Source organism: Mus musculus, chromosome 19, assembly GCF_000001635.26.
Source record: "Mus musculus strain C57BL/6J chromosome 19, GRCm38.p6 C57BL/6J".
In the NCBI taxonomy this organism is placed as follows: domain Eukaryota; kingdom Metazoa; phylum Chordata; class Mammalia; order Rodentia; family Muridae; genus Mus; species Mus musculus.
The window spans coordinates 39,528,980-39,541,598 of NC_000085.6; the positions used below are offsets into that span (position 1 = coordinate 39,528,980).

At 37.4% G+C, this 12,619-nt stretch overlaps 1 protein-coding gene across 2 annotated transcripts in view; it reads left to right on the forward strand.

The window, feature by feature from the left end:
- The window catches only part of Cyp2c39 (cytochrome P450, family 2, subfamily c, polypeptide 39), a 222,223-nt gene that overhangs the window by 181,634 nt on the left and 27,970 nt on the right, over window positions 1-12,619 (forward strand). For both annotated transcript variants that reach the window (NM_001373937.1, NM_010003.2), the window contains exons 4-5: window positions 7,757-7,917; window positions 9,875-10,051. In NM_001373937.1, coding sequence (NP_001360866.1) covers window positions 7,757-7,917; window positions 9,875-10,051 — 338 coding nt within the window. The remainder of the gene's footprint in view (window positions 1-7,756; window positions 7,918-9,874; window positions 10,052-12,619) is intronic.

Genomic DNA, 12,619 nt, shown 5'->3' on the forward strand with positions numbered 1-12,619 from the left:
CTTCAGCTCCCTGGGATTTTTCTGGCTCCTTCATAGGGGACTTTGTGCTCCGTCCAATGGATAACTGTGAGCGTCTACTTCTGTATTTGCCAGGCAGAGCCTCTCAGGAGAATGCTATATCAGGCTCCTGTCACCAGGCTCTTGTTGGCATCTGCCTAGTGTCTGGGTTTGGTGGTTGTTTATTGGGTGCATCCCCAAGTGTGGCAGTCTTTGGATGGCCATTCCTCCAGGCTCTGCTCCAAACTTTGTCTCTGTAACTCCTTCCACGGTTATTTTGTTCCTCATTCTAAGAAGGAATGAAGTATCCACACTTTGGTCTTCCTTCTTCTTAACTTTCATGTGTTTTGAAAATTGTATCTTGGGTACTCTAAATTTCTGGGCTAATATCCACTTATCAGTGAGTGCATATCATCTGTGTTCTTTTGTGATTGTGTTACTTCACTAAGGATGATAGCCTCCAGATACACCCATTTCCAAAGAATTTCATAAATTCATGGCTGTTAATAGCTGAGTAGTACTCCATTGTATAAATGTACCACATTTTCTGTATCCATTCTTCTGTTGAGGGACATCTTGGTTCTTTCCAGCTGCTGGTTCTTATAGATAAGGCTGCTCTGAACATAGTGGAACATGTGTCCTTATTACAAGTTGGAACATTTTCTGGGTATATGCCCAGGAGAGGTATTGCTGGATCTTCCCGTATTACTATGTCGAATTTTCTGAGGAAGCACCAGACTGATTTCCAGGGTTCTTGTACCAGCTTGCAATCTCACCAGCAATGGAGGAGAGTTCCTCTTTCTCCACATCTTCGCCAGCATCTACTCTACCTTAGCCATTCTGACTGGTGTGAGGTGGAATCTCAGGGTTGTTTTGATTTGCACATCCCCAATGATTAAGGATTTTGAACATTTTTTTTCAGGTGTTTCTCAGCCCTTCTGTATTCCTCAGTTGAGAATTCTTTGTTTAGCTCTGTAGCCCCATTTTTAATGGGGTTATTTGATTTTCTGGAGTCCAGGTTCTTGAGTTCTTTGTATATATTGATTATTAGTCCCTTATAAGATTTAGGATTGGTAAAGATCTTTTCCCAATCTCTTGGTGACCTTTTTGTTTTATTGACAGTGTCTTTTGCCTTAAAGAAGCTTTGCAATTTTATGAGATCCCATTTGTCGATTCTAGATCTTAACGCATAAGCCATTGCTGTTCTGTTCAGGAATTTTTCCCCTGTGGCCATGTCTTCAAGGCTTTCCCCCACTTTCTCCTCTATAAGTTTCAGAGTCTCTGGTTTTATGTGGAGTTCCTTAATCCACTTAGACTTGAGCTTTGTACAAGGAGATAAGAATGGATCAATACACATTCTTCTACATGATAACTGCCAGTTGTGCCAGCACCATTTGTTGAAAATGCTGTGTTTTTCCACTTGATGGTTTTAGCTCCCTTGTCAAAGATCAAGTGACCATAGGTGTGTGGGTTCATTTCTGGGTCTTCAGTTATATTCCATTGATCTACCTCTCTGTCATTGTACCAGTACCATGCAGATTTTAATCACAATTGCTCTGTAGTACAGCTTGAGGTCAGGCATGGTGATTCCACCAGAGATTCTTTTATTGTTTAGAATAGTTTTTGGTATCCTAAGTTTTTTGTTATTCTAGATGAATTTACAAATTGCTCTTTCTAACTTGGTGAAGAATTGAGTTGGAATTTTAATGGGGTTTGCATTGTATCTGTAGATTGCTTTTGGGAAGATAGCCATTTTCCTATATTAATCATGCCAATCCATGAATATGGGAGATCTTTCCATCTTCTGAGACCTTCTACTATTTCTTTCTTAAGAGACCTGAAGTTCTTAACATACAGATCTTTCAGTTCCCTTGTTAGAGTCACACCAAGGTATTTTATATTGTTTGTGGCTATTGTAAAGGGTGTTATTTCCCAATTTTTTTTCTCGGCCTTCTTATCCTTTGTGTAGAGAAAGGCCACTGATTTGTTTGAGTTAATTTTATATACAGCTACTGCACTGAAGCTGTTTATCAGGTTTAGGAGTTCTCTGGTGGAATTTTTAGGGTCGGTTATATATACTATCATATCATATGTAAAGAGTGATATTTGACTTCTTCCTTTCTAATTTGTATCCCCTTGATCTCCTTTTGTTGTCAAATTGCTCTGGGTAGGCCTTCAAGTACTATATTGAATAGGCAGGGAGAAAGTGGGCAGCCTTTGTAGTCCCTGATTTGAATGGCATTGCTTCGAGTTTCTCTCCATTTAGTTTGATATTGGCTACTGGTTTTCTGTATATTGGTTTTATTATGTTTATGTATGGGCCTGGAATTCCTGATCTTTCCAAGACTTTTATCATGAAGGGGTGTTGGATTTTCTCAAATGCTTTTTCAGTATCTAATGAGATGATCATGTGGTTTTTGTCTTTGAGTTTGTTTTTATAGTGGATTACCTGATAAATTTCTGTATATTAAACCATCCCTGCATCCCTGGAATGAAGCCTACTTGATCGTGATGGATGATTGTGTTTATATGTACTCGGATTCTATTAGCAAGAATTTTATTGAGGATTTTTCATCAATATTCATAAGGGAAATTGGTCTGAAGTTCTCAATATTTGTTGGGTTTTTATGTGGTTTAGTTATCAGAGTAATTGTAGCTTTGTATAATGAATTGGGTAGAGTTCCTTCTGTTTCTATTTTGTGGAATAGTTTGAGGAGAATTGGAATTAGGTCTTCTTTGAAGGTCTCATAGACTCTGCACTAAACTCATCTGGTCCTGGGCTTTTTTTTTTGGTTGGGAGACTATTGATAACTGCTTCGATTTCCTTAGGGGTTATGGGACTGTTTATATCGTTAATCTGATCCTGTTTGAACTTGGTACCTGGTATCTCTCTAAAAATTGTCCATTTAATCCAGGTTATCCTGTTTTGTTGAGTGTAGCCTTTTGTAGTAGGATCTGATGATGCCTTCGATTTCTTCATGTTCTGTTGTTATATCTCCCTTTTCATTTCTGATTTTGTTAATTAGGATACTCTCCCTGTGCCCTCTAGTTCGTCTGGATAAGTGTATATCTATCTTGTTGATTTTCTCAAAGAACCAGCTCCTGATTTGGTTGATTCTTTGTATAATTCTTTCTGTTTTCACTTGGTTGATTTCAGCCTTATGTTTGATTATTTCCTGCATTTTACTCCTCTTAGGTGAATTTGCTCCCGTTTGTTTTAGAGCTTTTAGGCGTGGTGTCAACCTACTAGTGTGTGCTCTATTTTCCTTTTGGCAGCACTCGGAGCTATGAGTTTTTGTCTTCAGAACACTTTCATTGTATCCCATAAATTTGGGTATGTTGTGGCTTTATTTTCATTAAACTCTAAAAAGTCTTTAATTTCTTTCTTAACTTCTTCCTTGACCAAGTTATCATTGAGTAGAGTGCTGTTCATCTTCCACATCAACATTTCTATTATTTATGTTGTTATTGAAGATCAGCTTTAGTCAGTGACAATCTAAGAGAATGCATGGGATAATTTCAATCTTCTTTTATCTGCTTAGGCCTGTTTTGTGACCAATTATACAGTCAATTTTGGAGAAGGTGCCATGAGGTGTTGAGAGGAATGTATATGCTTTTGTTTTAGGGTAAAATGTTTTGTAGATAGCCATTAAATACATTTGTTTCATAACTTCTGTTAGTTTCTCTGTGTCTTTGTTTAGTTTCTGTTTCCAGGATCTGTTCATTGATGAGAGTGTGGTGTTAAAATCTTCCACTATTACTGTGTGAGGTGCAATGTGTGCTTTGAGCTTTACTGAAGTTTCTTTAATTAATGTGACTGCCCTTGTATTTGGAGCATAGTTATTCAGAATTGAGAGTTCATCTTGATAGACTTTACCTTTGATGAGTATGAAGTGCCCCTCCTTGTCTTTTTTTTTTTTTATAAATTTGGGTTGGAAGTCAATTTTATTCAATATTAGAATGGCTACTCCAGCTTCTTTCTTCAGATTGTTTGCTTGGAAAATGGTTTTCTAGCCTTTTACTCTGAGATAGTGTGTCTTTTTCCCTGAGGTGGGTTTCCTATAAGCAGCGAAATGTTGGGTCCTATTTGTGTAGCCAGTCTATTATTCTATGTCTTTTTATTAGGGAATTGAGTCTATTGATATTAAGAGATATTAAGGAAAAGTAATTGTTGCTTCCTTTTATTTTTGTTGTTAGAGTTGGAATTCTGTTTTTGCAGCTATCTTCTTTTAGGTTTGTTGAAGGATTACTTTCTTGAATTTTCTAGGGTGTCATTTCCCTCCTTGTCTTGAAGTTTTCCCTTTATTATCCTTTGAAGGGCTGGATTAGTAGATAGATATTGTGTGAATTTGGTTTAGTCATGGAATACATTGGTTTCTCCATCTATGGTAATTGAGAGTTTTGCTGGGTATAGTGGCCTGGGCTGGTATTTGTGTTCTCTTAGGGTCTGTATAACATCTGTCCAGGATCTTCTGGCTTTCATAGTCTCTGGTGAGAAGTCTGGTTTATTCTAATAGGTCTGCATTTATATGTTACTTGACCTTGTTCCCTTACTGCTTTTAATATTTTATCTTATTTAGATCATTTGTTGTTCTGCTTATTTATTATGTGTCAGGAGGAATTTCTTTTCTGGTCCAGTCTATTTGGAGTCCTGTAGGTTTTTTTGTATGTTCATGGGCATCATTTTATTTAGGTTAGCAAGTTTTCTTCTATAATTTTGTTCAAGGCATTTACTGGCCCTTTAAATTGAAAATCTTAATTCTCATCTATACCTATTATCCTTAGGTTTGGTCTTCTCATTGTGTCCTGGATTTCCTGGATATTTTGAGTTAGGATCTTTTAGGATTTTGCATTTTCTTTGATTGTTGTGTCCATGTTTTCTACAGAATCTTCTGCACCTGAGATTCTCTCTTCCATCTCTTGAAATCTGTTGCTGATTCTTTCATCTATGTTTTCTGATATTTTTCCTAGGATTTCTTTCTCGAGTGGTCTCCCTTTGTGATTTCTTTATTGTTTCTACTTCCATTTTTAGATCCTGGATGGTTTTGTTCATTTTTTCACCTGTTTGGTAGTGTTTTTCTGTAACTCTCTAAGGGATTTTTCTGTTTTCTCTTTAAGGGCTTCTATCTGTTTACCTGTTTTTTCTTGTATTTTCTTCTTAATGCCCTCCATCATCATCATGAGAAGTGACTTTAGATCCATATATTGCTTTTCTGGTGTGATGGTGTATCCAGGACTTGCTATGGTAGGAGAGTTTGGTTCTGCTGATGCCAAGTAACCTTGGTTTCTGTTGCTTCTGTTCTTATGCTTGCCTCCTGCCATCTGATTATCTCAAGTGCTTGCTGTCCTCAATATATCCAATTGGAGCCGGTCCTTCCTAGAATTCCAGTTTATTCAGGACTCCTTAGAGTCCAACTTTCTCTGTGATTCTGTGATTCCAGGTTCTTGTGTACCTGAGATTCTGGGTATGTCAGAGTTCTTGGCAGTCAAGTTTCTTCTGAGACCCTGAGATCCTGGTGTGACCAAGGTCCTGTTATCCTGGGATCCTGGAATCCTAAGATCCTGGGAATGTTATATTGCCTGGAAGTGGTATATCCTCTGAGGACTGGGGGGCTCTCTGGTGTGTTCGAAACCAAAGTATACCAGTACTGATCAAGAGGAACACAAACTGCTGGTCAGGCATGGCTCCTGTGTCCTTGCTCCTGCTGTCACAGGCCCGTCACAATTGGATTTGAACCGATGTTGTGTTCCACTCAACAATTATCCTACGATCCCGTGGAGTGTACTCTGGGGCCGTGGGACCAGGAGCTGGTGCCCACTGGAAGGGATTTGTGCCCCTGGTCTGGCAGGATTTCAGATTCCCTGCCCCTGGGTCAGGCCCGGCCTGACTGGATTGGAACTGATGTTGTGTTCCCCTCACCAATGATCCTAAGATTGCATGAAGAGTCCTCTGTGGACTATGGGACAGACCGCAGAGTTCGTGCCCCAATTAGTGATTCTCATGTGAGGCCTACAGAATTAAATTCAGGATCACCTTTGATATAAAGAGTACCAATCACTTTATCGAAGCAAATTCACTCTAGAGAGAACAACAGAAGAAAGTTTTCTGAGAGCTGTAGAGATGGCTTATCATCTGAGAGAGTATAGTATGTTTCTCTAGAGGAGCAGTTTGGAGGGTTCCCAGCAACCATATCATGTAGCTCCATGAGAGCTGACATGGTCTCCTGGACTTCCCAGGTATTCAGACACACACACACACACACAAATCTGAGCCTGAATGGACACATGTAAAATGAAATTTAAAAAATTTCCTTGTGATATTTAAACATGTAAGATCATGCACATAAATATGGTACATAATTTTATGCATTATATCAGTAAAGAAATTTGATGATGATCTTGGACAATGTTTACAATCCTATGCATCTAAGTTTTGCCAAAACCTTTTGTGTAGAGTGTGATGGAACACAATTAACATATAGTTATTTTTTGAAAACATTTTCTTTAATACTGTTTATAATGTGGGATTCATAAAGACATTTAGAATACTGTACCATGTGCTTTGAACATACTCACATATGACTACTTTCCTGGCCATCCCATTTCCAATTTTTCCTATTCCCTCCTCCCCAGAATTGTTATACCTCTGAATGTGTGGGGTTTTTTGTTATTCATATAAATATTTATTGTACATATATATGTGTATCACTTGCATGCCTGGTGCTCATAGAAGTCAGAAAAGTGTTTCTGATCCCCCTAACTATGCAGTTTTGGAGCTGTTCCCCAATAATTTCCAATGTCCTTTCTGGGTTCTCAGGTATCTGATGTGATATCAGGTATCTCAGGTATCTATCTGTTCATCTCTCAGGAGCACATCTACAACTGAGCAAAAAGCCTAACAGCAATGTTTCTCTTTTCTGTAACTTGGATACCACCTCCTGAACATTTATAGCTCTGAGCTATAAATCCATCCATCCTCTAGCATCTTGTGTCCTGGGGTTCCACACTGAATTTTCTTAACCTCTCTGTCCACAGTTCTGTGAACACTGACTTATAGTCCCAAATTGGGCAACAAGACATACACAGCATTCAGAAAAAATCCATTGCTTTCACTAATAAAATGAAAAAGGGAAGTCTATGTCACTTCCTTCAGGTTGGTTTCCCCTCCTAGAATTTAACTGGAAAATAAAACGTTTCCTTTTATTTAATAATGTTAACACATTCACAGAAAACTAGGTTGCATAATCTTCTTGTGTAACAAGGAGGATTTCTCATCATCATTTTTCCTCTCATATACAAACTCACCTGCAGTGTTGCCACTTCCTCTTTCCTTAGATGGGTACTTGCTTTTTTGACTTACTCATTGTGGATACAGAGCTTCCAGGTGTACATTTCTCTATTTCCTTCTGAGTATCATATAGGATATAAGCATTGAAGTAAGATATAATTATGCTCTGAATATCTGAAATTTTATGATTATATTTTTTTTCTTTTCTTTCAGTATAGAAGAGAGCTAAAACTGTTGAAATTAGTACATCAAATATGCTCTGCTCTTATTTAACTAGTGATGTTAAGGCCAATTTAAGTTTATGATCAAAGTGATATGTCGATTTTATGTATAACAAATGCTGAGCTGTGAGGAAAATTGTAGGCAAGATAGGGTTTAAAACTCCTAACAAAGTTTCACCTGTTAACAGAAGCAACATATCTTCTTTGCCTATCTTAATGTTATTTTTCTAATTATTTTCTCAATCTTCAGGCTCACCTTGTGACCCCACATTCATTCTGAGCTGTGCTCCATGCAATGTCATCTGCTCCATTATTTTCCAGGATCGTTTTGATTATAAGGATAAAGATTTTCTTATGCTCATGGAAAAACTAAATGAGAATGTCAAGATTCTGAGCTCCCCATGGTTGCAGGTGAAGTCAAGAATGTTTTTTCTCCTTGAGAACACATATGGTGCTTTATTGCCACAGATTAAATTCAATATGGACCAAAAAGTGAGGTGACAAGACACCTTGGTTCTGACCAGTGTATTATGGAAAGAATATCTGGAATGGGGTCATCAGCCCTCTGCTATGCCAATATAAAAACTAAGGAAAAGGCTAGGTTGGATCAATTCTTCTAGATCCTTCTCCATTTATTTTCCCACGGATGTACACAGAACTGTTGCTATCAAGTACATCATTTACATCTAGAAATATGCCCAGGCACTCACAAGACATGCCTTTGTGCAGAATTCTTATCCTCTTTAAACTACTAAGCAATGTCCATCATATTTCTAGACAGGGGTATCTTAGTTTAGAAAGAATATTCTCTTAAAAGAGAAAGAATATTAATAATAACGAAATGTGCCAGGACACCTTGAGTAGTTTTAGTAGTTTGATATTTGAGACAGAATCTTAGTGATGATGTGACTGGTAGAAATGAGAATATAAGCAGTTCAGAGCTGTGTGGGCCACAAATATCCTTACATGCTTGTCCTAGGCTGAACTGGCAACTCCTGAACTCTGCATAAAGAATGACTGTGAGATAATAGATAAACCTGTAAGAGGTATGATGTACATTTGCATTCAAGATCCTTAGGAGGCCCACCAACTTCTGAATGTTAACTCCATGGTGAGCCTTGCTTACAGGAGTTGTATACCCTTTCTATGTAAATCACGTCACCCAATTTCCTACTTCTATAATCTAAAAACTGTCAATGTCAATAAATTATATCATATCATATTGTATTCCAAATTTGCAGGGAAAATGATATAAACCTTCAAGGAATTGTCATAAATATGCTTTATACTAAAAAGAATTCATGAATGCTGAAATTTATGATTCTTTATCAATTAATTCAGGAATTTCTTACTCAATTCTATCTACTATCATAGAGAATTGCTCTGTGCATGAATTGAAACACATCTTCTTTATGTTGTACATTATGTTTTTTCATGTCTGAATCTATAAACTCAAGTTGGTCTTTCTGTATACTATACATATTTTTATTTACATGTTTTCATTTAAAAGGGTTCTTTGGCAGATGTATAGTAAATATTAACATATATGTATGTGGTAAATATATAGGTTATTTTTCTTTATGCTATCTTGTTCCATATTAATAGCACAGAAAGAACAGATAATTTTTAAGTTAAAATAGATTAACTAGCCATTATAATTCTATTCCAATTCTCTAATCTAATCTGGCTACTTACCAACAAAATCCCCAGACATTTGCATTTTTGAACTTGTCTGGCTCTCTGGGTGTAAATTGCATAGTGCCTTGATTTCTCTCAGGACCCCTTCCTCATGCTGAACACTCTCCTCTTCTCTTTCCCTCCCTCATCCCCCAGCTGGTGGAAGTCCTGCACTAATATTTCTGTTGCATAGTAATTGGGTTTTCCAGCTGTTATTTACAAGTCAGAGAATAAATGGTGAGCATGGTTTATACGAAGTTGATGCAGCAGATTCTTCACATAAGCATTATAATGTTGTGTCAGATTGACACCAGATAGTAGGATAGAGAAATCATCATTTGCATGATAGAAGGATAAACTTTCCAGAGTACACAATTCCTTTATACCTACAGTCAGGAAATGGAGAGATTCACCAGTGGTTAAGGATGTTTGTTACCTTCCATAGGACCTGAGTCTAATGCTCATCACCCATGTCAGGTGGCTCTAAACCACTAGCTTCAGAGGATCTGATACATCAGACCTTCAAAGGCACCCATACATAAATTTCACAATGCATGTGTATGTGTAAACACACAAACTGGCACACAAACACAGACACAGAAACACAGAAACAGATTTACATACATGCACACACATACCTAAATTAAAGCAACACACCTTAACAAAATAAATTCCTGATCTGATTTTACAGGTCTGCAATAATTTCCCCTTGCTCATTGACTATTGTCCAGGAAGTCATCACAAAGTACTAAAAAACGTCAAATATATTAGAAGTTACCTGTTGGAGAAAATAAAAGAACACCAAGAATCACTGGATGTTACAAACCCTCGTGATTTTATTGATTATTACTTGATTAAACAAAAACAGGTAAAATGTTAATATAAGATTATTTTATTGTTCAAGCATTTTCTGGTTTGTTGAACATTGAATTGCTTGTCAGAGATGTTTCAAGTCAGTATACTTTGAAGAACATTTCTGTATGTTATATCTTGGAATGAACCATAGAGATACTGGAAACATAAAGGGAATTTTTTCACCAGATCATATTGCCTTCGCTTTAGCTGATGAGACAACAACCCAAAGGGCAGGTAAGATGGGATAAAATTTTAATCAAGTAAAAAATAACCAACCATCATGGAAGAATGAATTTTGGCACCATAAAAGCATCTATTGTATGGGTATATTTCCTGCATGCCTAGTGGACTAAACTTGATCTAGCCATATTGTTTTTTAAAAATGATATGTATAAAAGTTAATTTCTGAAGGACTAGATGATGAATGAAGTGTCATGTGGTGGGAAAAGAGTTGGTGTACCAAAGAGCAAGGCTTTCTGTATAACCTCAAGTTAATTTTTTCCAGGAAGTGATTAAGGATTTGTAACCATTGCTTTACCTGGCTGCATGAACTGTGTTGGCACTGTGTAGTTTATTCAAAAGACAATTTACCATTTAATTTTCTTGGGATTTAGTAAAAATCAGTTGATGTTTGGGGTTTGTAGTGCTTATTGATTCTGCTCCCCCTATATTAAGTTCTTTCTCCTGTAATTCTACAGCAATACTTAAAACCCAAGTGTCTAGTTTCTTTAATTTTGTTATATCTTTGATTATTTAGACGAATTAAATTTGTATGTTTGTAAGACTATAATCCCAAAAGTCAGACTAGTATCTGTATGTGGTACCTCAAGGCAGTAACCATATTACATTTACTTTATGGTTGTATTTTATCTGCCTAAAAAACTTTGCCACTGCCAATTTCTTCTAGTAGAAAAGCATCCCATCATTATGAAAAAACACACCACATCCACTACTGATCACTGATTTCTTGTAGCTTTTCGTTTATTTTTCTTTATTTTGCTACTTTGCTTGTAGGTTCTTCTCTTAGCAATATCGTCTCTGACACAGCTCAGCTTCTCGTAGCTCATTTGTCACCAGCAATCTTCTCATCTACTCTCTGACTCTACTCTTCTGTCTCTTGGATATTTCTCCTGCCTTCTGCCCAATCCTAATAGCCAACTCCCAGGATCTGCTGGCTTTTTATACCCTCTCCTGTTCCCAATACTCTAGGAGGCAACTGACAATAAAGGTCATGGGGTGAAGCAGTTTTAAAGGATAAGAATTATAAAAAGTCAGTTGACAAGTCTTTGTAATCACTTAAAGGGATAGTTACACAAAATCAATAAAGTTACATTCCCTGCAAATTTTATGAAGACTGTTTTTTTTTTTGTAATTTTTATTAGATATTTTCTTTATTTACATTTCAAATGTTATCCCCTTTCCTAGTTTCCCCTCTGTAAATCACCTATCCCCTCCCCCTTCCCCCTGCTCCTTAACCCACCCACTCCTATTCCTGGTCCTGGCATTCCCCTATACTGTGGCATAGAGCCTTTACAGGACCAAGTGCCTCTCCTCCCATTGATGACCGAGTAGGCCATCCTCTGCTACAAATATAGCTAGAGCCACAAGTTCCATCATGTGTTATCTTTGATTGGTGGTATTGTTCCAAGATCTCTGAGGGTACTGGTTAGTACATATTGATGTTTCTTCTATGAGGCCTCAGTCCCCTTGAGCTCCCTTGGTATTTCTCCAACTCCTTCACTGGGGACCTTGTGCTCCATCCAATAGATGACTGTGAGCTTCTACTTCTTTGTTTGCCAGGCACTGGTAGAGCTTCTCAGGAGACAGCTATATCAGGCTCTTGTCAGCAGGCTCTTGTTAGCATCTGCTAGGTGTCTGGGTTTGGTGGCTGTTTATCGGGTGGAACCCCAAGTAGGAGAGGCTCTGGATAGTAATTCCTTCAGGCTCTGCTCTGAACTTTGTCTCTGTAACTCCATTCATGGGTATTTTGTTCCCCATTCTAAAAAGGAACCAAGTATCCACACTTTGGTCTTCCTTCTTCTTGAGTTTCATATTATTTGCAAATTTTATCTTGGGTTTTCTCAATTTCTGGGCTAATAGCCTCTTGTCAGTGAGGATATCATGTGTGTTCTTTTGTGATTGGGTTACCTCACTCAGGATGATATCCTCCAGATCCATCCATTTGCCTAAGAATTTCATAAATTCATTGTTTTCAATAGCTGAGTAATATTCCATTGTGTAAATGTACAACATTTTCTGTATCCATTCTTCTGTTGAGGGACACCTGGGTTCTTTCTAGCTTTGGGCTATTATAAATAAAGCTGCTCTGAATATAGTGAACATGTGTCCTTATTACAAGTTGTTAAAAAAATCTGTGTATATACCCAGAAGAAGTATTGCTGAATATTCTGAGAGTAGTATGTCCAATTTTTTCTTTTTTTTCCAATTTTATTAGATATTTTCTTCATTTACATTTCAAATGCTATCCTCAAAGTCCCCTATACCCTTCCACTGCCCTTCTCCCTTACCTACCCACTCCCACTTCTTGGCCCTGGCGTTCCTCTGTACTGGGGAATATAAG